Source organism: Triturus cristatus, chromosome 2_1 (assembly GCF_964204655.1).
Source record: "Triturus cristatus chromosome 2_1, aTriCri1.1, whole genome shotgun sequence".
Classification (NCBI taxonomy): domain Eukaryota; kingdom Metazoa; phylum Chordata; class Amphibia; order Caudata; family Salamandridae; genus Triturus; species Triturus cristatus.
The window spans coordinates 565,492,278-565,519,290 of record NC_140581.1 but is presented as its reverse complement, the minus strand read 5'-3'; the positions used below and the strand labels follow the sequence as shown (position 1 = coordinate 565,519,290).

The window sequence follows — 27,013 nt, the reverse complement described above, 5'->3', positions numbered from 1 at the left end:
CCTACCACTAGACCGTGGGGAGCGCAGAGTGATAGATGCAGGGATAGCGAACTCCATCTATGTCACAATCGATCCTGCTCTGTTCAACACCAGAAACCTCCAAGGCCCTTTGCTGCAACATAAAAATGTGATGTCCAGCTTTGGAGGTCGCTCACATACTCACTGCTCGGAAGAGCTGCTTTGTTTAAAATGATGGTGCTGCAGCGGTTTCTTTACGTGCTATAGAATACACAGCTCCCTGTTCCCACAACCTACTTTAAAACTATAAATAGCGAAGGTAGAAACTTGCAGTGGGATTGAGGGATCCCTCATATAGCTCTAGCTAAATGGACATGGGACTGATATGATGGGGGCTACCTGACATTCAAAAACACTACTGGGTGACACAACTGGCTATCATTAATGAATAGGTTCATTGCCCCGCGGATGAGCCAGCCTATTGTATGGACCGGCATGTCTTGCACCTTGGAGGATATTTGTGAGCACTCTACACCAATACAAAATGTTTGACCCTCACGGGACGGACAGCACTCACAGTCCAAATCTGCCACACAACACTTACAAAATTTGCTCTGGGGAGGGAAGATCACCCAGTCCACACCACTGTTATGTTATGTTACGGATACTTATAAAGCGCACGACTCACCCTGGGGCATCTCGGCGCTGTACCTAGTAGGCGACTGAGGAGGGTAGGAGAAAAACAACGTGACAGCGGAGATAGATCCCACGTGATCAGAACTAAAACGTTTTCAGTTACTTCCTGAAAATAGTGAGGGAAGGGCATATGCATATGGAAATGGGAAGCATATTCCAATAGCGCGGAGCACGATATGAAAAGGCCTTTCCCCCAGAGCGGGCGAGGCGAATTCGAGGGGTCTTCAGGATCCCAAGAGAATTAGACCTAAGGTTACGAGTTGTAGTCTGTTTAGTGAGTCTGCTTAACAGATATTTGGGACCTTTACCGTTTAAGGCCTTATATGTAAGGCAGCAGGTCTTGAAGTATGCTCATTTCACGATGGGAAGCCAATGAAGGTCTAGCAATAGAGGGGCTGAAGGTGAGCCCGCCGGGCGATTTAGAATCATTCGCGCGGCGGTATTTTGGATGCCCTGTAGTTTCTTTAGCAACGTCGGACCTAATTCTGCCAGCAGAGCGTTGCCGTAATCGAGGTGACAGATCACCATGGCCTGGACTAGGGTTCTGCGATGCGCGGTAGGCAGATAGGGGAGGATCTTCCGTAAAACCCGAAGGCTAAAATAGCAGGAGCTGGAGATTGCTGCTATATGTTCCTTCATAGAAAGTGCCTGGTCAAGTTTAAACCCCAAGTTTTTCACTACTTGTTTAGGGGCAGGGGCGGCACCCAGCTCTCGAGGCCACCAGTCATGGGACCAAGAAAGAGGAGCTTTCCCAATTAACATAATTTCCGTTTTGCTTGGATTCAATTGGAGATAATTCTCAGTCATCCAATTGGAGATGGCGAGCATTCCAGCTGCGAAGCGTAGATGTTCTGATTTTGCTTTCGGGTTAGTTTTGAAAATAAGCTGGGTGTCGTCCGCGTATGAGATTATCTCAAAACCACATGACTCTGCTATCTTAGCTAAAGGGGACATGTACAAATTAAACAATGTGGGACTGAGGCAGGAACCCTGGGGAACACCTTTGTCCAAACAGCATTTATCTGAGCGATAAGGTCCCAGCATGATTGTTTGGTTTCTGTCAGACAGGAAATTCTGTAGCCATTTTAGGGCTTGATCTTGGATGCCGCAGGAGAGCAGTCTCTCCGACAGCTTGGAGTGTGCAATGGTGTCGAACTCTGCAGAGAGATCCAGGAGAACCAGAATAGCTGATCCTCCGGCATCCATTTCTTGCCTCAGTGAATCGGTCACCGCCAGGATTGCAGTTTCGGTGCTGAATCCTGGACGGAACCCTGATTGTGAAGGGTCCAAAAGATTGTTAGATTCTAGGTAGTGACTCAGCTGTCTGTTTATGGCCGATTCGAGTAGTTTGCCCAACAAGGGTAACAGAGATATGGGGCGGTAGTTACTAAGTACGTGGGGGTCCGCAGCCGGATTTTTCAGGATAGGTCGGTTAAAGGCTTCCTTCCAGATGGGAGGAATTATACCCGAGCTGATGGAACAGTTGAAAATTCCTTGAATTTCCGGAGCGTAACATGAAGCTAAAAGGGCCATAATTCTGGGGGGGGCACATGTCACTAGGTGAGCCAGATTTAGCCAAAGATAGCAGATTAGTGACTTCCATTATAGAAAGGGGTTCAAATTGTTTGAGATTACCGAAAGTCCTCTGGTTGGTTTCTGCGGAACTTATGAGTGGGGTTGCGGTCTGGGCTAGTGGGGAGGGGAAGTTAGCATATATCAAGGTAATTTTTTCATGGAAGTGAATCGCAAGAGAATTACAGAGTTCCTGTCACTCCATTTGAGGCAATCTGCAGGCTTGGGGTGAAACAAAGTCTTTAACTATGTTAAATAGAGTTTTTGAAGAATTGGTGGCCTGATCAATTTGTTTTAAAATAGAAGAGTTTATTGCTATTTTTATATTTTGATGATATTTTGATAAGGATTGTTTATAAGTGTCTGTCCAAAAGCGTTTTGCTGGTTCTCCAGTGTCTCTCCAGGGCTTTACACCTGGATTTCTCCACGCTAAGCTCCACTGAAAACCAGGGGGTGATATTCGCTGTTTGGAGGGAGACATTTTTTTCTCTGGGATTAGGGATTCACAAGCAGACATTAATCTGGTGTTAAAATTCTTCAACAGCCCCGAGACATTTAGGTCTACCGATGTATCTGCCTGTGGCTGTGTGTGATAGACAGCCTCGAATGCCTCTAAGGATAGGTTGTTCCAAGGTCTGCGGAGTTGATTTGAACGTGCTCTGGATCCAGGTTGCACGTTAGTGTACTGCCGTCGAGTGGAGAAGGGGACCATGAAGTGGTTGGACCATGTTAAGGGAAGGGGAGGAAAACAGAATAGATGCCCAATATTGGTAAAAATTAGGTCTAAAGCGTGGCCTGCCCTATGCGTGGGGGCCGTTGCGAGTGGGGAGAGCCCGATTTGGTTTAAACTATTTAAGAGGTTGTTCACCTCTGGGTTCAATAGGTCTTCTGGGATTTTGAGAGGTTGGGCAGGCTAGTGACAAGACCTGGCTCTGATAAGTGGGACCTTATAGGTAGATCTAAGATGAGGGAATCTGTTGTAGCATGTATGAACAGTGTATGTGGTAGCAACTTGCCTATTTCGGATAAGTGGTGCCTTCTTAATGTGTGGGATGCTACAGACTTGAGTCACATGGAGCAAATCTGAATAACCTTAGGTATGGTGATTACTAAACGCAACATAGCCTATCTATGGGGGGCAGCGACTGCCCCACTTCTCAGAGACTGGAAAAGGGACATGAACTGGTCTATGTAGGCAGAGACTGTGATTTATGAAGGCTGGGGCTGCCCTAAAATGTGGAAGAAGGTCTATGGCAAATGGAACGTTTATAGAGGGAGTCTATGTTCCCTCCCCATAGTAATGTCCTCTGATGCCGGAATAACCACCTACATGACATTTGATATATGCCGGGGTGGGAGTGTATAGTAAAATTGGGAGCAAAACAGTCAGGGGCTCACCTGCACTATGTACAATCCATTATTACAATGTACGACTGCTGTGGTATGTTTGTTTACCTTTGCGTTGCTGTGTGCCTAATAAAAATATGTTATTAAAAACAAAAACCTGTTCTTGGGCATTAGCAATATGTTGTCCAATTAGAGTATCAATCGGATGCTTCTCTCTCTCAGGAAGGCTACTACTGGGCACATCACCTTGGTGAATCACCAAAGAGCTGAGGACAAACCGAAGGGTAGACAAAGAAACTGGTATAGGACACCTCTCCACCTGAACTGAAAATATTTCTAACAGTTTTTTGCCATGGGTACTGTAAAATATACAGCCTTTAAATCCACTTTCACCAACCAGTCTTTTTCCTGCAAAATGTCCGTGAGAAGATGGAGCTCCCTCCATCTTGAAATGTCTGTATATTAGGAATTTGTTGAACTCCCTCAAATTTATTACGAGAACTGTACTCACAATACCTTCCAATGTTTCTAATCCAACGTCACTTTCTATAACATCTGGGCAACTTCTGAGGCTATCAGTTCAAGCTTTTCCAAATCCAAGACTAACTCCATTGGTTGTTTGTTGTGTATATGTGTTCCCCAAAATTCTATCCTGAAACCACCAACGGTTTGCAACACCCAATTGTCTCTTGTTATTTTTTTCCCAACTGCGAGTAAAAAAACCTCAGTCTTCCCACAACTTTTAAGTAGATCGAACCAAGTGTGGTTTTTGAGCTCACCTTGAGATCCTGAATCTTGAGGTCTTGCTCTTCCTACTCAATACTTTGACCTCCTTTCTGAGGATATAAACTTGAGTCGAACAGTAATTTCTACCATAGTTCCCATAGTTTCTGGTCTCCTGGGACTAGTACTGGAACTATGGGATCCACAGCTGACAGCTAGTCTCCTCCTGTCAGCCCTTCCTAAAACCCTTGAGCCGAAGACACGTTTCAGGTTACTCTATGCCTTGCTAAGTTGCTGTAGGCGTAAAAGTAGAGGCATATTTCCCCAAAGATTTTACAAAGCTTTCCCCAAAGATTTTACAACGTTTTCTCCAAAGAGAAGCCCATTTGGGTCCACTATGTCCTCACTAAAGGACAAATGAGAAGAGGTTCATTCTCAGGAGAACAGCCTTCCTTCTTTTCATCATTAAGCCAGCATTTGCATTCCATAATATGGAAATAGTACACTGGCCCTATCCTCTGAAATGTGCCACATTGACCCTTGAATTATTGCATCTGGCTATTTCCGCCAAATCTAGGATGCGAGATAAGGGTCCCAGCATGCCTAGGACTTTATCCCGACATTGCTTCAGGCACTTCTCTATCCCCTTCCTTGGATCTTTTCCAAACTTAAATAAAAGGGTGATAAGTTCTGGGTCGAGATTAGGTGTTGTGCAGGTCTTATCGCCAATGAATGGCCTTGGGAACTCTGCCCACAAATTGTGGGTGTCCTTGTCAAATGGGTTTCTGATCCATAATTTTAAATATTTTGCCACATGATCCATGGGCCTCACTCTGTGCTCCGAGGATGCTTAGTCATGTTACAAACATATCACCCCTGAAGGTGTCCTTCACACCCTTAGATGTCGCTGCCTGATCCAAGTCCTCATCCAGGCTATTAAAGAGGTCTGGGCTCTCTTGAGGATCAAATACATATTTATCAAACTCTAAATCGGTGGGCTAAAAAATATTCTCTTCAACAGAGGAGCTTTGACCTTCTCTCAACTCCTTTGTACCATCAAGGTCACTCCATATCATGCCGCTACTGGGGACCTTTCCAAGTGCCCTATTAAGGTGGCCCTTTCCTCTAGTGCAGCTGAGGATACCATCCTCTACTGTAGCGCTTAGGCTACCACCACATACAGCATTAGTGTCAGCTTTGTCTACATGCTTCATCTTCTGGAAAACCTTTCCCCTCTTTTGGGTGATAGAGGCAGAAAAGGCATTCTTCTCTGACAAGGGAAAAGAATTTTCCTCCCGAGTGTCCCTTATCCTCTTCGCAAGAGTGGTAACCACCGCCTCTTTAACAGAGGACTTCAATTCCTCTTCAAAGAATCTCCTAATAGAGTCCCTAACAAGTTCAGCCATTGGCTGCACATGAGGTCCGATTCCACCAGTCATCCTGCTTGTTAAGTAGAATATCGGAAGACAATCTTAGTAAGAAATATATTGTACGCTATATGTCAGCATAAGCATAACAATGGAAGAAATCCCTTTAATTCCTTCTTACTTTTTCTCCTAAAAGCATAGAATCTACCTTAAAGAGGACCAGCAGAGGGAGCCCATGTGCTGCGGCACACTAGTCATCTGAGAAAATGGCGTTAAGCCCTTTGGAATCCCAAGAAGACATTACAAAATGGCGGTGGTTGTTGATTGCTAGGATAAAGCAGTTCCTCGCTCATCTGCACCACCATAGCTTTCTCGCCCAAAACAAAATGGATATCAGTTGCCATGGCTGGGCGTTCTTAAGAAGATAAATTTAAGAGTAATAGCGTAGCCGACCGCTCACGCGACTACGTCTTCCCCCGAAATAAAGGAAACTCCCCGAACACGGAGCAGCCCAATCCCGCGATCGGGCTTAAGTACCCTTTTTGTTGAAGGCAGCACCCGCAGTCTGCTTCTACTGCTGAAGGGAGCGGCATGAAAAATGGCCTCATCACTGACAGGAGTCGGGGCGCTGTTACAGCAGTTCCACTTAATGGCCCTTTCAGTTGCGCCGGGCCCCACAGCAATAGCTAACGAGTGACTGCCTCTCAAAAGGGACCCAGCCCTCTATTGAGTAAAGAGGAGGAGGACTACGTGCCTTGAACATATATATTGTATGAAAATTCTAAAATGGATTTAGTGCTTTAAGATGTATTTGTTATGTTCTGCATGTTGGGGCAGCAATAAAAGGTTATTGCATAATGGTAGCCTCCAGTCTTGTAATGAAATCAAGCAGGTAAAATCCAAATGATCTCCAAGTAAATATAACACAAAATGTCACCTTTCCTTCAAGCTTGTTCCTTTTCTATGTAATAAAAAGCATTTTCAATGTAATCGGTCTCGCCTTTGAGACCTTATATGTATTTAGCTATGCAGCACATTAGCCTGGGTGTTGAGACATCTTCTGTTCTTTAACATGGAGGGAAAATAAGCACCAAGCTGCGGAACATGCCAGGTATGGGAACACATGGAGAGAAATATTGCATATCAGCGGGAAATGGTATAGTCCAAAACTGTTTTTAATATAAAATTGGGGCCTTCGGTGGACATATCACTGAAAATACAAGATTTGAAAAACATATTATTGTCTACGGTCCTTGTGGAAGACCAGTTTCAATGGCCTGGAATCTAGGGGATGCTAAAGTGATTCTGGTATTTTACTGACCCCTGCTGGTCGTTTTCTATCAAGACAGTTAAATAGAGGCAGTTGAACAGAAAAAATTGTCCCTAAGCAAAAGTGGAAGCAGACCAAGTCCTGGGGCTGAACTCCAGAACCCACAAAGTACATACAACAGATCTTTCAGACAGCGCAAGCACTGTCTGGGCTTGACCTAAAAACTACCAATCTAACCAGAGGTCTGGTGTCCCTTCAACCATTTCTCCTCATACGTTTCACTCACCCGTTGTCTCCCTCTTGCCTGTGTCACGTATACACTCTGTATGAGGCATCTATGACCTCCTACATATAACTCTAATACCAACACCTTTTGTCACTGTAAGACCTGCATAACGCATATATAAAGTTGCTTGGATATGCTTATGGTCATTCTTATTAGCTACTGTTACTTAGGACAGTGCACCTATATTCCACGTGTATACAATACATGTATGGTGTTATTACTAATAGAGTTCTGACTTTACATCTACGAGGTACATACAACAAATACATCAGGCCACTAACCCTATCTCATCATAGATTCTCAGGCTATTGTTTGCATCACGCTACTGTAGCGTATACATTCTCATCCACAGTGTGAGAAACAATACAAAAAGCGCAATCCTGTATACATTCGGGTAGAGCTAGGACAGCATCCAGAGATCTGCATCAATGCGCACAGCTGGCACCTACCCCAGATATAGCCCAGCTTTGTTCAGGGGCTGAGCAGACCAAAGGCAGATCCAGGTACACAATTCTCTGTATTTTATGACGAACCTAGATATTAACAGGGCTAACTTATGTAGGGAAATATGTATCATGATTGGGTGGTTCCTAATTCTGTATACTTTCATAAGAACTACTATAGCAAATATAACTTGCACTAGGTTAGCGTTTGATAAATAATTACTAAATGCTTATAGTGACTAGAAAGCGAGATAGAAAGTGTGAGTTTTTTTAAATGTATAGTGGTGAGAATAGGGGAGCTTGTGACTTAATTATACAGAACTGTTGTAAGACTAACTGTACATTCCAAAATGGACCATACCATCTGTATAATACAAGGGAAGGATTCATGGGACACCAGTCTGTTTTTTCCACTCCGCACAATTGGAAGGCACCCCTTTATGTTAAAGGGAAATCAAACGTAGGAGACCAGCAAATGCTCTTGGCAAGCACCATCCAACTTTTAGGTACAAGGTTAAACGCTTTGTCATTTGCACTTGACACACTTGATATCATCTACATTGTTGAGAATTTTCTCCAGTTCAAAACTGCCATTAAGACTGCTTACATTTCTTAATTATTACCTTTTTTGGTTATCTTTTTCCTTGGTTTGAGTTCTTTAGGAAGGCGTGCCCAGTCTGTATAGGAGACATTAAAGATGACTCTTTATTAGAGTAGAGAAGGGGTAACAGAGAAAGACAGTCACTGATGACAAAGTGGGTTCGTTACATATATGGTATTACGTTCCCATTGTGTGAATTACATAGCCAGGAAATAATGTAATACAAACACACAAATGTGAACCATGAGAAATACGTAAGAGTGCAGAGTGCCATTTCAAAGCTCCATGCAAGCACTCGAGAGGAATTGAAAAATGTGTTTACAAATATCAACAAGATAATGACACTGACACTCCAGGTCCAGAATAATAAAAAGATCACCAGAAAAATGCTGGAATTTATATTAGTTGGTGAACTTAACCACATTAAACTACCAAAGATTACCAAATCTTTCAAATATGGCAACATCTTTGCTAATCAATTGTAGACATTCTAGATGGTTGCACAGTACAAAGAGAAGGTCAAAAATCATTTAACTGATAAACAAACTGGCATCACAATATTAAATGATAAAAACATTAATGATAAAAATGGATACAATTTGTGTTGCTAAAAAACTTGACGTGATAAAATGGAGTTCTAACTGTAGACAGAACCTTCAAATCCCTGACATGGAACCCAATTGGAATGTAAATCTGAGACATTGCAAGTGAGCACCAGTCTCTGTGACTAAGGGAACCCACATCTTTTATTTGACGATTCATTCAGGGCAGAAAACTCCATGGATGAAAACCATGCAGATGTTAAGGCAGCTATTTAGTGCTATGATGATCATTTCCATCACAATTTTAATCCTGTCAAGAAAGACTTTGACCAAGTTTTGCCCCATTGGATTGAATTGAAATGCATGAAGCATTCAGATATCCCAGAAAACCAAAGTGTTTGTTCTGATGCTTAGAGGAACCAAGGATTGTAATAGCAGAGCCTAGAGAGAAAACAGGTAGGATCTTAACATTTTGCGAAATTCAAGCTTTATTTGGTGTGAATAATATCGGTGGGCAGATTTCATTGAGTTTTATTCTGCACAGTTACATAAAAACTCTGCGTGGTTCTGCATACGTGCGGAATTTGGCACGTCACGCTGCTCACGCTGATTTTTAGCGTCAGGAGCTTGGTACATACTGCAAAATCTGGAAGACCAGCACCATGTGCCACACCACAGGGAGCTGCTGCTTTGCTGCTGCTCGAGTACATTTTCTACTCGAGCAGCAGCTTTCTCACCACGAATAGTTACGACCACCCGCATTAAGAAAATTTCTGGGGTGCCATTCTAGCGCCCACAAATTGCTCCAGGGGACACATTCTCGCAAGCCAACTTAACATTAGCAACTGCGCGCAAGAAAAAACTTGGTTGGTGGAGTTTTGCCGGAACTCAATATTACACAGGCATAACGCCGCACTCTGTTGGTGGAGCAGAATTTATCGCCCACACCTAGAGAATAACCAAACAAGATTGCTAAAGGCTTTGGAAGTTACCACAGAAAAGGTAAGGCATCCAGTAAAAGACTTTCCTGAATCTATGAATCTTGATATAATAAAAGTACTGGAGTGGAAGACTCTTAAAGGACTGTATTGGACTTGGCCCTCTTTCGGTATCACCCCCAAACCTTGTAGGCCTTCCCTCCCTCCCCCCCCAACTGTTTTTGCAACACGTTTCTGTAGGCTTTCAGGACAATGTGCACTTTACCACTGAAACCAGTGCTAAAGGCTTGTGCTCTCTCCTTTAAACATGGCAGAATTGGCTTACATAGCCCTTTTAAAACATCTCAGGTCTGTCATTGCTGCCTGTCAGCAGTTTGGAACTGCCAATTCAACTTGGGAAAATAAAACCTTTTACCAGACCCAATAACCCATTTTCTAATACATATACGTCACCCCAAAATTAGGCCCTAAACAGACAATTGGCAGGGTGCATTGTGCTTAAAAAGTGGGACATGTTCTGTTAAGTTTTACATGTCCTGGTAGTGAAACACTTTAAATGTTTTTCACTACTGTGAGACCTACCTCTTGGATAGGATACTATTGGGTTCCCTTATTACATTTAATAAGTGAAACTTTTTGTGTATTAACAGATTGAAATGTCATGTTAGGGACTGTAATTCAAAACCTTATTTCATGGTAAAATTGGATTTTGAGTCACAATTCTGAAAATTTCACTTTTATAAGGTTGTGAAACAAGAGTATTGAAGCAAGATGCAATCCTTCAACTTAATTTGATTTCCAATTATTATTTTTCTTTGTCTCAGTGAGCCAAAAGGCACGTGTTTTTCGCGCCACCCCTTCGCACAGCGTGAAATGCGGGATTGTCCCCGAATCTTTTATCCAGTTTATCATTCTTAATGTAGGACTATTAGTACTCAAGTGTATTGTCGCTTATTAATCCATATCTTTAATATAGTCACTCAAAGCATTTAGAACTACTGCAAGGACGGCGTATTTCTCAAAGGTCTTTTATTATATAATCTTCAATTGCGTTGAGCGTGTCCATCCGGGTTTCAACTAAAGCATGTAGAGATAAATGGTTCATACTCCAAAACCGCATAAAATTTCACCCAATGCATTTCAGTCTCTCATTAGACCTTCGTCAGGGGTTAACTGAAAAAAGACAAACACACTTCTAAACCTGTGGTTAACAACCAAATGCGAATAAACCCCTCTAAATGTATACCTTTACATTGTCCCAGATTCGATAATTGTGACCCTCCTAGTCTCTACAAATGCATACCCATTAATACTTGCTCTTATGTGCGTGTGCTAGAAGGTGCAGAAACTCATAATTACGCAGTGAAAGATGTGTCCATTAAAACATTAAATAAATACAAAACATTTCCTTATGCCCAATGCTCCAAAGGGACTGCTCTGCTGCCTGACGCCTGCCATGTGCCCACAGAAGAGAGCCCTACTGCTTGAAACTTGCTTTTCTGCTTGCACCCTGGAACACCAGAATGACTCAAAGCGCTAGTTTGCTGGCCTATTCAGAGTTACAGAGCCACAAAAGGCTCCAACTTAATAAGTGCACCTTGATCCAGCTTGAAGTAAGTTCTGACCCTTTAAGTGGTGCATCCAGTCCAGCCAAAATCTGAATCTTGAAACTTAAAAAAAAATTCTGCCAAAATGTGCCCCTGAGAACCGTGAGGAGACCGAGACCTACCTGCTCGCTGATCCCGCCCAAGTGCATCGCAGCTGGGTCTGACTTTGCGGTAGCTCCCGCTACATTCTTCTCCCCAGGATCAAATCCTATTTAGCAGCTCCTCACTGGAAGGGTATCCAGCTTCCTGGAGCCGTCGAATAGAGCTTGCAGCTTTGTCGCACTGGAGATTTATGACTTCCAAAAATGAGACTAAATCCGAACATAGAACTCTTCAAGTGACTTCGCCGAGCGGCTCTCCTGCCCCTCTGAAGTTTACCTTCTGAGACATTTTTCTTCAAAAAGTTCTTCCAAGTCAGAAAATAAGTAGAAACTGGACCCCAATCTACCTCATGTATCTGTACCGAGCTCCATTGTGGGTAGCCTTACCTTTTGACTTTGCCTTGGTCTTGGTCTTGTGCAACCAGATGTCTGCAGTTGGTGCTTCGATCTTTTAGGCACTAAAGTGCACTAACAACTTTAAAAATTCACAACTGTGTTTCTACTGATTGGATGTTTGTGGTGCCAATTCATTTGTTGGATTTTACTCTATTTTCCTAAATTAGTGTGGGGGTTTTCTTGTGCTGGGTTCACACTTTATTACTGTTGTTGTGCTCCATAACTAATTTACACATTGCCTCCGACTGCTTTTGTGCCAACCTACCAGAAAGATAAGCATGTGTTAATTTAGTGGCTTTCTGTGGTTCATCCTGACAAGGATTGTGGCTGTGGCTTGAGAATGGCCCCACCCACTCCTCCAACAACCCAATTTCTCACAGACTGCAACAAGAGAAGAGAGAGACCATGCACTGTCAGTTGGTATCAATCATTAATGCAAAAACATAAGCTCTTACATATATGGTGCTTGCACATGGGAAACCAGTGAAAAAGATGAGAGATGGGTGGAAAACTACTTGGTTTCTGGTCAGTACAAAGATTGGATGAGCGTCTGCTTCCTGGAATAGTCACAGTTTATGGAGAAAATGCGCTGTATCCAAACTCAATGAGGCATTGCATAGAAAAGTAATAAAAGGTGCATGTGTTGGAGGCAACTGCTTTTGCAACCTTAGGAATGAACAGCTCTAAAAGGAGAGAACAGTGATAATGCATTTAGCTTAGAGATATCATCCAGTTTCCAAACAAAGACAGTTTGGAGTAGTTAGTGCTGTGGTGACGCTCTAGTCACCAATTCGAATATTTACTATTAGGGCTTTATGATGTTGCTATGTTAAATTATGGAATGTGGAATGTTATGTGAGGAGGGCAGTGAACAGCAGTTGTATTTCAGCTGAGGCTGTTGCCAGTTGTGCTGCTGCGCAGTCCATGTTTAACAAATAAACCTATTTCTCAACCAACATTTGTAGAGTATTCGCAACATATATTGTGGCAACGAGCTGTCGGAAGAGTGCAGAAGCCACGAGCCGCAACTTAATAGACTCTTACAGTATACAAAGGCAGGTTGAAGAGTGTCTTCAGTTCACAACACTGTCCGTTCACAACTCTGTCCGGTCTGTCGGGAGAGGAGCTCAAAGAGCAGACAGCGCTAAGCCTGCAATCTGAAAGCTAAATGCTACACGAAGAAGTTACCCGTGAGGCCAAAAACAGTGTGAAGAAAGCTACCATGGTCAGTGCGCATGCGCAATACAGAGCTGCAAGCAGCACCATTGTTGAACAGCCGACAGTCTAGTAGTTGACATTTGACATTCTACATGGCCGCCAGTTTGCGCAGTGTACAGTAGCTAATTAGATGTGCCAGATTTTTGGGTAACAGCTGGTCTAGTGGTTTATGCTGCACATAGCCACAATTTTGAAATCATGCTATTCACCCATGTAAACCACCATTTTGGGAGTATCGTTTATTAGCATACATTGTAACTTCACGGCAGGATTGAAGTCGGAAGCCTAGTGGTGGAGTGGTTAATGCACTCACTGTCAAGCAGGGGTTTGACATCCTCATCTCTAGCGCGCATTGTCTCAGTTTCTCGGTGTTAGCAACACAGCATGGTGATGCAGACACTAACAAAAATTTTGAGAAATTGTGTACACCCGGTTATTTTAAATAACACACCGTGATGCACAACCCTAAGGTTTGAAGTATGTATTGAGAGGCGCATTGTTTCACAAATACAATGTGGTGATGCAAACACCAAAACAATAAAGTTCTGCATTTTGAGTGCGTATTGTTTCATACCCACAGCTCTGTGATGCCCACATCAAAACAAAGGCAGTTTCTTAGTGCACAACTATGAACAAATCTAGCTTACAGTATACAGGGGTAATTTCTGGGCAGATGTGTCCTGCTGATGTTTGTTTCCGGTGATCAACACACCATTCTAAAGGTACTGAAGATTTACTCATCAGTTGGCATGCAGTACAAAAGTAGTATAAGCATAATATTCATAAGGATATCCGGAGTAACTGTCCCCATAGTTAAAGGTAATGGAGTTAGGTTCCATCAAGTTTTATTTTGCAATCTGTTGCACCTCCATTCCATGAAGTACCTGGTAATACCCCCATTGTGTGAAAAAACTGGTTTGATGCTATTGTTACATATCTGGGGGCAATAGGTGTTTCACATTATGGACTGCAAAGAAAGAGGTTTCTCTAGCTCCATTCGCTGGGGTTTGAAGGAAGGTCTGTGTTTAAACATCTACCTCCTCTGGTTGGTATTCAAGGAGAGGATGACCCTGATGAGTATTTAGAGGCTGTTAAGAAGTTAGAACTGTGTTTTGACATGCAACCAAGTCATGTCATTAGGTACAAGAGGTAACAAAGGTCAGGTGAAGATGTATATGCATGTGTGTCAGCTGTCACAAAGATAAGTGCAGACTATCAGTTTGAGGGTTTCAATGAGCAACTGGTCAGGGATCAATATATTTGTAAATGCTCAAACGATCCAACAGAAGCTTCTGTCTAGGGGAAATCCTTCACTTGAAGAAACTATTAGCATGGCAAAATGTCTTGAACTGTTCAAAGCTTCTGTTAGGGAACTTGAAGACAAGTCCCCTAGAGGTTTGTGTAGTTAAGTTCAATGAGGTTACATCAAACACAATAACATGAGGGGAGAACAAATGCTTGTTCAAACAAGCTAACACTTGCTTTAGATGTGGCAAAGCAACTCATGCGAGAGGTAACAAACTGTGATCTGCGAAAAGTGTCACTTGCAGAATTTGTGGGAAAGTCGTCACTTTGCCAAAGTGTGTCAAAGAGTCAAACTAGTGGAGGAAATGCCCAGTTCAAAAGGAGTAGTGTAACCAATACTGGTATTGCAAATGTGTCTGAAGTTGAATATGAGGAGTTAGAAAATGTCCAGGAGATCCAAGATGATCTCAGAGATATGGTGATGTTTGTGGGTGAAGACAATCATAAGAGGAGATGCATCTGCATGTGTTTATTCCTGTGCCGAGATTGGAGTAGGCGACAAAAAGGTTAATGTACTGGTAGACTTGGGTGCCAGAATAACCATGATTACATACGAAATGTTTGAAGAAACATGGGGAAAGTAACCTTTGGAACCCTCTGACAGGGCACCTGTGTCTTATGAGGTGCACAAAATAGAACTTGATGTTTTTTCCAGTCATTTTGAAAATTAAAGGAAGAAAAATTCTTGGAATAGTTTATGTTGCCAATATTGGGGTGGTTTCAACAAGGGTTATTTCAAATGCTTCTTAGACCAGGCACACAGGCACAGGCACAGGTCTCTTTGGTAGAATCCACAGATTTTGCAGAAGGAATCCGCAAACATTTCACTTCTGTTTTTAGTGACCAACTAGGCATGTTTAAGGGGTTCACTCACCGGATAAAGGTGAAAAAAGTGATTCCGGTCAAACACAGGTTGAGAAGTGTACCTTTTAGTGTCCGGGATAAGTTGGAACAAGAGTCTAATGAGTTGTGTAAAAATGGGATAATCAAACCTATTGAATCCTCATTATGGTTGTTTCCTTGAGTTGTGGCAAGAAAGAAGAATGGGGATTTGACAGTTTGTGTTGACTTGCGCAGCCTAAACACATTTGGGTTGACTACCATCCACTGCCCAAAGTATACGAGTTGCTGACCATGATCAATGGGTCCAAGGTGTTTTCAAAACTGGATTTAGCCACAGCTTACAATCAGGTAAATGTTTCAGGGTCCCAAAGGATCTAGGACTTTCTCTAGTTCCCATTTCTTTCATGTAAAAAACATTTTTCTTACTCCATTTCTCCTCTAGATTAAGTTATTTTTTCAACTTTAATCTTCTGATTCTACCAAAGTTACGCTATATTCAAATTAGCAATCCTGACTTCTGAGAATTTAGCAGCTATTTATAAGTTTGCATCTCTGGTAGAAGGAATAATTACATTTTGCAATGAAGTATTACTCCTTATTGGTAATGAGTGCAGACAAAGATAGATCAACCATCAACTACTTTGCTATAATAACCAAGTGGGATAAAGCGTCCTTTGATTTGAAACCAATGAGTATCGTTGCTCAATAAAAAAAATAAAAAAAAGTGATCCCATATATTCAATAGACCACTACATTTACACTTCACAAATCTTTGGGGAGTCCTAGTTTTTATTTTAATGTAATGAGTGTTTTTTTCTATTCCATAGAAATTTATGAATTATTTTGTAAATGTTATTAAAGAACTCCGACGAGCATTTGATGGGAATGATCCTTAGTAGGTAGTTAATTATGAGGCGATGATTGTCCTAATGGATTCCATTGTGCCCAACCAAGTTAGGAATTTTGGGGGCCATGGCTTGATAAGGTGAGTGATCTTTGTGATCTCCAGGTTCTCATGATGATATAGAGTCTCCCACAGGTCATTTTTAAATCATAGGGCGAGGTACTTTAAGAAATCTGTTTGCCAGGTCAGTCCAGTGTTTCCCAACATATTTTTATTGCAGAGGACATTAAGGGCGTGGACGTCATATTTATCATGTTAAGGGAATAGCCAGATACTCTAGCGTATTTCCCAATTGTTTCCATAAGGGCAGGAATGGATGTTTCTTTTTTTAAATTTTTTTTATTAGTCAGCTTGATAACATAATAGAAAACAAAATGACAAGTAATTAATCATAGAAGAACAAGCTTGGGTTTTGACTCAATGGCAGCAAGGCCAAGTCATATATAATCAACAAAACGGAAATAGTGCCAATGCTGCACTTCACTTTGAAAAGAATTTTAACCATGAACTGAATAAAACAGGTTCACTCTCAACCACTTTTTCGTTGAATTTAATCAAAATTATTTTCATGCAATAAATTAACTTATTGATTTGCACGGTTTCACTGTAACAATTAAAGCATTTCACAAATAATAGAACAATATATCATCGATATTTACATTACATGGACATATATAAACGACACCACCACTAGCATACTCCAAACACTCAGACAAAAACAAACAAACTTCTCAGACACACCAACTCCACACAGTTTGAAAAAACGATTAACAATTGAATGTAGAAAATACATCAGGCCATCAGCAATTATCATTTAGAACAATTATAATAAATTGCATTTAGTTGTTTAGCAGATGATTGGCCAAAAGCGAAGATAGGTCTACGCGTTTCGAATCCCTTCGCATATGGGGACTCTCATCAGGACCAACACTATCTGAAACAAAACGGACACAACACTGAAATAAACCAAATGACGCTGACCAAGTCAGAAAAATGAATGAACCGCACACCTTTCTCAAATATCTTACCTACAGCTTGAAAGTGCACAATAAAGGCTTTAAATATGGAACACAAATCCGTCAGGGTCCCTACAGCCAAAGAGGGAAGAAAGCGAAGAAAAAGAAGAGGGGAGTCAGTAAAAAGTCAAGGCTGTTGCCCTGAGACTTTGAAGTGCAGTTGTCATGTTAAATAGAAATCTTACTTGTCAGGCTAATGTGATGTCTCAAAAGATGCTTCTGTCATCTGGCATCCCGGTATAAGTGGACTGTGCTCACGATTTAGTTGTCGACATGCTTTTTGTGGAAAAAGTCCCTCTTTTGTAAATCTTGGACTGTATATTCTAAAGAGGATGGAAGACATAGACGCAAGCCTTCCGTTAGTTAAACTCTTTCACCGCTAGCAGGTTCTATCTAGTCGCTGAACTGCAGGTCTACGTACCGTTTACCTATTAAGCAGTCCTCACAGAGCCGTCGGAGCACTCCCAGTCCGTGCATGAGACGCCACTGTAGTGAGCCTTGCACAGGAAATGGCATCTATTTTGACTACCCGTGTTGCCGCCAGGGGGGAATTCTGGGATGTGTAGTTTCGGCAACGTGATGGACCGATCCGTGTCGCGTGCCTCACCTTATCAGCATAAAAAATTAGCATAAAAATTAATAGACCCTGCGAAAATCAGAAGAATCTCAGCTGTTGCAATTCCAATGTAGTCAATCGTGAAATATCCTGAAAACGTCCTAAATGGGCGGGTCTAAGGCTCGAAGGCTCAAGGGAAGTGTAGTTTAATGAAGATGTGTTGTTGAAACCAACAACACACAGCTTTAGGTGTGGGCGAGTTATGAGCCCGACGGGAGCGTCAGAAAAATAATACTTAGGAAGCCTCCTCCAAGCAATGTGTGCATATTGAAAATCACCGGATGTATAGTGGTGTGATTTCGGTAAAATAATGGACAGATCCGTGTCACGTGCATCACCTTATCAGCATGGGATTTATTTAAAGCCTGCGGAATCGTAAGAATCTCAGCTGTTGCAGTTCCAATGTAATCGACCGCGAGATCTCCTGAAAAAATCCTAAATCAACGGGTCAAAGGCTCGAAGGCTCAAGGGAAGTGTAGTTCAATGAAGATGTGTTGTTGAAACAAACAACACAAAGCTTTATTGAAAACAGCATACGCATTCAATGCAATGTGTGAGTCAGCTCTATATTAGGTATGGGCGAGTTATGAGCCCAACGGGAGCGTCAGTAAAAAAATTACTTATGAAGCCTCCTCCGAGCAATGTGTGCATATTGAAAATCACCGGATGAATAGTGGCCAAACCGACTGAAGGGATTCACAAATTATAGATCTCAGAGATTTCGTTCAAACCGTCTACTGACGTATTGAATTTAATGATGAGCATGGCCTCCCTTTTTAATAATTTAGCATCCAGGTCACCCCCTCGGCTGTCTTGTGTGACTTTTGAGATGACAGTCCATTTCACATCTTTTTCTGTGTGGTTATTAAGATGCCAATGATTGACCAGCGGGGCATTATGCACATTCTTGCGTATTCTGGATTTGTGTTGTTGAATTCTTAGCCTTGTCTCCTGATTTGTTTTCCCGATGTATAGTTTATGACATGGACATAGGATTCCGTACACCACAAATTTTGTTTTACAGTTTGAAAAGGTATCCTGTCTCCAATGAATTCCCCTGTGGGTAAAATGGTTGCCTTCCATGGTAGACTCACAGCATACACATGTCCCACACTTATGATGGCCTTGAATTGGAGGGAGACTTAGGAAACTTCTTATGCTCAGACTTTTGGTTTTTGGAAGTGCGGCTCGCACTATCTGGTTAGCAATGCTTTTGTCTTTTTTGAAGGCGAATAACGGGGGTTCTTAGAGTGAGGTGTCAAGATTCTTGACCAGATGCCAATTTTGGGAAATGGTCTTTTTGAGCCAATTAGATGTGGGGCTGTACGTAGATACGCACACAATCCTGTTCATTTTAGATTTGTCCTTTCTTTCTAAGAGTACTTCACGCGGGGTCCACCAGGCTCGTTTGATTGCTTTCTTCAGTAGTTTTTTAGGATAGCCCCTGGATAGGAGGTTGGTTTTAACATTTTCAGCATGAAGAAAGTATTCATCCTTAAATGTGCAATTCCGACGGATTCGCAAAAATTGGCCATAAGGCAGATTGTCCCTTAGGCTGCGTGGGTGGTTGCTTGAGTAATGCAATGCTTTGTTTCTATCCGTTTTTTTCTTATACAGTGTGGTGACTAGGTGACCATCGCTTGGATAGATCTCAACGTCCAAAAATGGCATTTTAAGTTTTGAATAATTCAAGCTGAATTTTATATCTGGTGTTCTGTTGTTTAACCAGTCTACAAAACCTTGTAGTTGGTTTTCATCTCCAGTCCAGGTTAGAAAAACATCGTCGATAAGTTAATTTTTTGCATGAAAATAATTTTGATTAAATTCAACGAAAAAGTGGTTGAGAGTGAACCTGTTTTATTCAGTTCATGGTTAAAATTCTTTTCAAAGTGAAGTGCAGCATTGGCACTATTTCTGTTTTGTTGAAGTAATTAATCATGGCAATCAATACAGAAAGTAAATACATAATGTAGTTTAACATGAGAATCATAGTGAAATAAGCAAGAACACAAGGTCATGTAAATCACACCTATCGGAAGATGCCATGAGAGGGGGAGAATACAAAAAAAAAAGTTTAATTATTCAACCAATGCATAAAGGGCGCCCATATTTTCAACCCCTTCTCACGCCTCCTCTTACCCCCTTTTAAGAACACAGCTGATTCCAAGTTGTGGAGAGCAAGAATTCTTGCTCTCCAATTCACGAAGGTAGGAGGTACCAGGTTAATCCATTCAGAAGTCATACACAATCGAATTAGAGACATTGCAATGCAGAGAAAAGCAGACTCGTAAGATGTTCTGTCAAAGCATAAGTCAGTTTCACACCCGGTTATTACTAACTCGGAAGAAAGTACCACCTGAATGTTAAGGGAGCTATTAATAAATGATTGGACATCTTGAAGAAATACGTGTAATTTAACACAACAAAAAAACATGTGTACATCATTGGCTGCCGGCAGGCCACATCTTGGACAGCCCTCAACACCACTGCCTCCCCATTTAGATATTTTAGCGGGAGTAAAGTACAGATCGAACAAAGCCTTATAGCTTTGGGAACGTAAGCTCCCGGAGATTAACACAGCATTAGAAAGGTCCAATGCCTGAATAATATCTATACCAACCTTACCTAGCTTAACTTCTAATTTCGCATTCTGAGAGGAGAGATCATCGGGAAGACCCGATAATAAATTTTGATAGAGGGCCCCTATTAGAGCCTTCCTTAAAACCAGATCCAAGAGTGTATTTTTAGTAAGCGCAGTAGGGGTATTATGGAGAAGGTGGTCTATATAGCTGCGTGTCTACAAATACTTGAAGAATTCATGTGAATCCAATCCATACTTATCTTTTAGAAATGCAAAAGAGGCCATATTGCCCTCATAAACTAAGTCCCCCAATGTAAAAATACCATGGGATCTCCACCCAATTGTAACAGTGTCTTGAAAATTGGAGGGTAATAGCCTAGCGGCAGCCAAGGGTGTATAAAAGTTAATATTGGGGATTAACCATTTCCGCCGCACCTTCCTCCAGACTGAATGCATAGCTGAAATGACCTTAAACTTAGTTTTTTTTTTATAGTAACAGGGTTCTAAGACCGACAAAAGAGACCCCTTAGCCTCTTCTCCTAAGCCGATCTCAAAGATAGAGGGACTGCATGATGGTGGGAGTGAGGCTCGCAAGCCAAAAAGTGGGAAAGCCAGATGTTGCAGTAAAGCGGCCCAATTATACAGCAACAGATTAGGGACTGACCACCCACCCCTGTCCAATGGTAAATGCATCCATTTAGCAGCCCTACGGGGAAGACGATAATTCCACAAAAACCTATAACAACATCTTTCTGTACTAATAAGACTAGATTGAGCAAATTCCAGGGGGATAGTCCTAAAAATTTACGAAAATGTTGGCAAAATCTACATCTTTAATACATTCCTCCTACCAAATAAAGAAAGATGTAGATTATCCAGCCAACGCAGAGTAAAGTTAGCAATATCTATAATAGGTAAAATATTCATTTCAGGTAGCTGCTCTACTTCAGCCGTGATTTTAACCCCCAAATACATTGCACTTTGCATGACTGGTGCCTCCGACACACCCATAGCGGAGGATTGGATAACCTGGGTTTTCTGAACATTAAGTTTGTACCCTGAAAGTCGGCCAAAATGTTCCGCCAGGTTCTTGATAGCCAAAAATGAAGATGACACATTGCTGGTTAAGACAATAATATCATCGGCGTATGCCAAAGCTTTAAAGTCGACCGCATTGATCTTAACAGGCAAAATATTACAAGAAAGCTCTATTTTAATCGATACAGAGAGCAAATAACAGGGGCGAACAGGGGCAGCCCTGTCTAGTGCCCCTGTTAATATCAGACTGCCTTGAGAACAACCCTGAAATTGACAAAGTTGCTTGAGGGGCGATATAAAGTGATTGTAAAGCATGTATGAAATTTGGACAAAACCCCTTCCAATGGAGAACATTCCACAAAAAACCCCAAGCAACCCTGTTGAACGCCTTTTCGGCATCCAGCAGGATTGCTCCAAGGGGAGATCGCGTGGCTTGGAACCCAGTCCAGAAGATCCGGGATCAATCCGTGTTGCCGGATGGAAACTAATGGGGATATCACTGATGCTAGTCTAGCCGCGGGGATTTTTGAAAATATTTTGCTGTCCGTATTGATCAATGAGATCAGACAAAGCGAGGCGGGATCCAGCTCAGGTTTGCCTTTTTTTTTTTTTTAAACAAAATGATAGTTGTGAGACGCCAGGAGTCTGGAATCCTACCAAGCTGGGCGTCTCTGAGGGTCATTAAAAGGTCCTCCTGAAACTCCGACCGGAATGTGCTGTAAAATTCCAAAGGGATAGAATCAGGACCTGCTGCCTTGCCGCTGGCCAATGAGTTTAATGCTATTTCTACTTCATCCCACACAATGGGTGCGGCAAGAACCACATTTTGATGATCCGAAATTTTTAATGTATTAAGTTCATCAATAAAAGCACTAAATTCAAAATCTACAGTGTGAGCGGTGACTTCCTCAATATATAAAGAGCGATAAAATTCAGAGAAAACTGTCAAAACCCCATCAGGGGTATCACGAATAACCCCCAGAGGGTCCTGAATCCTAGTAATACGGTTAGCGAAACCTCGCTGCTGAAGCCGCTTGGCAAGGACCCGGACGGATTTTTCACCATACTCGAACATCGTCGAGCGGTACTGCAGGTATTAAGCCGCAAGATCCTGGCCAAAGAACTCAAGCAGGAAGGCTTTGATTCGTGCAACCTGCAACTGAATAGGAAGTATTTCACCACCATCCCTAATCGTGCTTGTAATCTGGACCACTGCACAACGTAATTCATCAATCCGAGCCTTAATTTCTTCCTGGATTTGCTTCTGACGAAAGAATGAGAAACTTTTGGTCTCACCGCGGACTGCGGCCTTAAGTGAGTCCCAAACTATATTACATGGGGCTGAGCCTCTATTAATGTTCAGAAATTCAATTACCCAAAGGCTCAAATGGTCTAAATAAGTTGGTTCAAGTAACAGTTTTCAAGGTCCAAGGTCTGGATATTCTTACAGCACCCTTTACAGTACAATTATTAATCAAAAGATTGTGGTCCGAAATAATTCTGGGAGAAATAGCAATTGATGTAGTATCTGCCAGTTGATCTGACACAAAGAAATAATCCAAACGGACCATTTTCTTATGGGGAGCAGAGAAATATGTAGAGCCATCTATATCCTTACAATGACGAAACCATAAATCATGAAATGTTCTTGCACGAGGGCTTGCAAAGCTCTATAAACTCTAGGCTTTTGGCCCACGTAAGTCTGCCCTCCCACTATGTTGAAATTGGCTGATAAATTAATATTAAAGTCCCCACAGAGACAAATAGACTGGGGCCATAAGGCCAATTCTACGTTTAAATAATCTAAGATTACAGGGTCATCCAGATTTGAACTATACACCGTGCAAACCGTCAGGGATGAGCCGTTAATCAGGAGCTCCGCAATTGCCCATCTCCCCCCAGTATCTTGGCTGGTTCTTAGGCATTAGCCTACCCCACGTTTCAATAAAATAGCCACCCCCCTTATCATAGAGGTCTGGTGAGAAAATACTATTAGGTCAAACCCAGGAATTTTAAGACATTCTCTATTATTCCAGGGAACGTGAGTTTCCTGCAGACACAGTACCTCTAAGTGAAGAGCTTGGATAACCCGTGCACATAAGGCTCGCTTCTTCCCATTATTCAGGCCACAAACATTCCATGAAGCAATAGATATTTTACCCGATGCCATTGAGGATTTTAAGAATAAACATCACAATTACGATAATTCTCTGATTTAATCCATGATTACCATGATAAAAAGAATATTTTTCAAGCTTATTTTTTTGAATGCGCCCCAACCCCACCCTCCCAACCCCACCACCCCTGCAAGACCCCCCCCCATGCCCGCACCACCCCCCAAGCAAGGCAGGGACCGTAGTCCCAGTGATGGAGAAGCTGGTATGAGCAGGGACCCCCCACCCCCAAGAGTCGCTGCTAATTTCACCAAAATATACCCAAATAAAAAAAGGGGGATATGCCCTCCAGAGACCAAATAAGCTTTCTAGCAACAAAAAAATAAAAACTGGAATACATCCCTTAAGAGAGCATTAACCCTTCTAATAGCTAAAGAGAAAAGAGGAAAAAATATATAGTTATGAACATATAATTACATACAGTTACATTTATTACAATGAATCCAAAAATGCGTTTGCCTGAATTTCAGACTCAAAAAATCTAGTCTGGCCTTGATGGATAATTTTAAGTTTAGATGGAAAAAGCAAAAAGACTTGCGCCCCCTTAGACTGAAAAGGGGCAATCAGCTGGCGGAGCTGCCACCTCCGCTCTACCGTGGCTGGACAAAAGTCCGGCCTAACAAAAAACTGACAGCCTTTGCCTATCAGGCCTGGCTAGATCATAGATCCTTTCTCTAGCTAAAAAATTGTGTAGGCAGATTAAAATGGTACGGGGTCTGTTGTCTGTTTGACCCGAACGCTGCTTTGGTTTGAAAGGGAAACGATGGGCACGTTGGACACATTGGATCTCCAACCACCAGTCCCATTCCTTCACCTCTGGAAACGCTTCTGTGAATAAGTCAATCACAAACTGACGGGTGTCTGATCCTTCCGTGCCCTCGGGAACCTCCAAAATTCTTAAGTTGTTCCTCCGTGCCCGGTTCTCCATGTCGACCAGTTTTCCTTGAATGCCAACCCTCTGTGACTGGATTGCATCTATGGCGGACTTTTGAGTCACTAGATAATCTTCAAGCGTAGAGATCCGAGTGTCTGCCTCCGTGACCCTAGATGCAATATCAGTACAGGTCTTAATTACTCTACGCAGAGAGTTTTGGACCCTACGGCACGCCCCTTGTGCGCAGGCACTTTCCGGACGCGTCTCCTCTCGGTGGGCCATTATTGTTTGATAGATTATAGTGTCATTTCACCAGGAGGCGAGCCAGTATTAGATTCCAGAGCATGGGGCGCTAGGTCTTGAGAAGTGCCATGGGGTACTGACTGAGCGAAAAATGAATAGTCTCAGGCCAACGAACCAATATTTGAGCCAGGATCTTGAGATGCCTTACAAACTGTGGGGAGACCTCTAGAGATGCCAATAGAATTTAAGGCATCGTTGGTTCGCCAGTCTCCCATATCACTGCCCTCGTCATCAGTCCAGTCTTTGTCCAACCCATTGTCCTCAACCGAAGAGCCTGTATGTTCAGACAGAGAAAAAAAAGTTTTGGCAAGATGGCGGCCTGTCCTCTGGCCGAGTGAGCCGGTACTAGCGTTCTCCCCCCCCCCCCATCAGGAGCTGATAACCCTTATGCTCCATAGTGCGGGGCCCCAGCCGGCGGTGGAAGTTCTTACCTGTAACCGCTGACGGATAATGCTTTGGCGGCTCTGTTGTTCATGCCGCAACCTCCATTACCAGATTTAGGCAGCACCGCGCTTTCCTGGAAGCAGCTTGTTCGCGCTCCACTTCGCTCAACCCCCTCAGCCCTGTCGGCCAGGTCAGTCTCCTGTCGGCCGATCGATGCCTCCGAAAAACCAATCAAAGATTCTTCCTCGGGCCGCAGCGAAGTCCACCGTAGTAACTCAGGCGCCAGCTCCAGCCCAGCCCACACCGCCAGTAGCACTGCCAGCTGCAGATGCTTCCAAAAAGACCCAGGCACCTACAATAGCCAGTAAAACGTCTAAGCCGGTTTTGGTCCCGCTACCGGCAATGTTTAAACCGTGGGTGAGCTCTACCGGTAAGGGCACTCAGAGCCCTGCTGTCGGGAGATCCTCTCGTCTTCCTCCTGCTCCCCTCACGGCCATTACAGATTCTGCACCTGCAGCTGGGAAGACAAATGCTGTTTCTCCGTCTCCTTCTGTTGCAATGTTTAAAAATATTGATGGGGGCACATCTTTAGCCGTAACTCTACAAACTGAGGTGGAGCAGCCTGTTGACAATCTGATTGGGGTGGCTCCATGTACTGAGGCTGCTCTGGATCTGGGCTCACCATCAAGGGGGACGTTGGGAGACGTAGTCTCATTAGGCCTCGCACTCAGTTCACAAATGGCAACATCCCATGCCCCTCACACTGAATTGCTGCAGACTCCTGTACCCTCCGTAGGCGCTGATGTTGACACAGATGGAGATACATTTTTTTCTCTGTCTGAACATACGGGCTCTTCGGTTGAGGACAATGGGTTGGACAAGGAATGGGTGTTTCAGCTTGTTCCATAATGATTAAAATGTCATCCACATACGATGCGGTTTAAAAGCTATGCTTTTCAATTTGTATTCCGGCAATTTCTGGGTTCTGATTCTTATTAATAAGTGTTCAATGGCCAATAAGAACAAGGAAGGAGAGTGGGCAGGCCTGTCTAGAACAATGATTGACACTACTGTTTAATGTACTATAATGCATGTTTTTGGAGCATAACAGCCTTGAAATAGCCCGGGCTTGCAAGCCAAGGGCGAAACACTTGTTGGCTGACCTATGTTATCCTGTTTGTTTCCTGGAATATATATATCCATTTAAAGTGTTTGTAGAATGTATAAAAGAAGACTTGGAAATCAGTGATTTCAAACTCTACCACTTACGTATTGGAATTTAATCCCTATATTTTAATACTCTCATTTGTTGATCAGAAGCATCTCTTTATAGTTATAATCAATTGGTAAGGGGTTTCCCATTGTCTAGAGCAACAATAATCAGATTCAAAGACAGGAGGATTAGGGGCAACTGTAGGACCACATTACCACTTGCCTCTCACTGTCTAGAACCTTGCTTTAAAGAAAATGTATCTGTAAGGGTATCCCCAATTTAAACTGGCATAGGTTGGGATAAAGAGCCATAATAATTTTTTTAAGTTGTCTTCAAAGCCAAATTTCGTACGTACATTATGGAGGAATGACAATGCCACCTTATCAAACACTTTATCAGCGTTGACTACTATTGCTACGTCTGGTGATGTTTTATGTTGAGGTTGTTCTAGTATATGACAGAAGGGTCTTTTATTGTCGATCACCAACCTTCCAATCATGAACTCTGCCGGATAGTAACCAATCAGAGAAGGTAGGACCTTTTCTAGACTTTTAGCCATTATTTTTACCTAGATTCTATAGTCCAGATTATTGATGATATTGTCCTATAGTTAAATCTTTCCCTTATTTTGGATAGGAGTGTTATAGTTGTGTCTGTAGTTGTTATCGAAATTTTCTGATTTTTCATCTAATTTGAA

The 27,013-nt window shown here is 42.5% G+C and overlaps 1 protein-coding gene across 4 annotated transcripts in view; it reads right to left on the bottom strand.

Moving 5' to 3' along the window:
- Positions 1–27,013, bottom strand: part of POLR3G (RNA polymerase III subunit G) — a 282,487-nt gene that overhangs the window by 81,403 nt on the left and 174,071 nt on the right. For all 4 annotated transcript variants that reach the window (XM_085632459.1, XM_085632457.1, XM_085632458.1 and 1 more), the window contains exon 5: positions 8,286–8,339. In XM_085632459.1, coding sequence (XP_085488585.1) covers positions 8,286–8,339 — 54 coding nt within the window. The remainder of the gene's footprint in view (positions 1–8,285; positions 8,340–27,013) is intronic.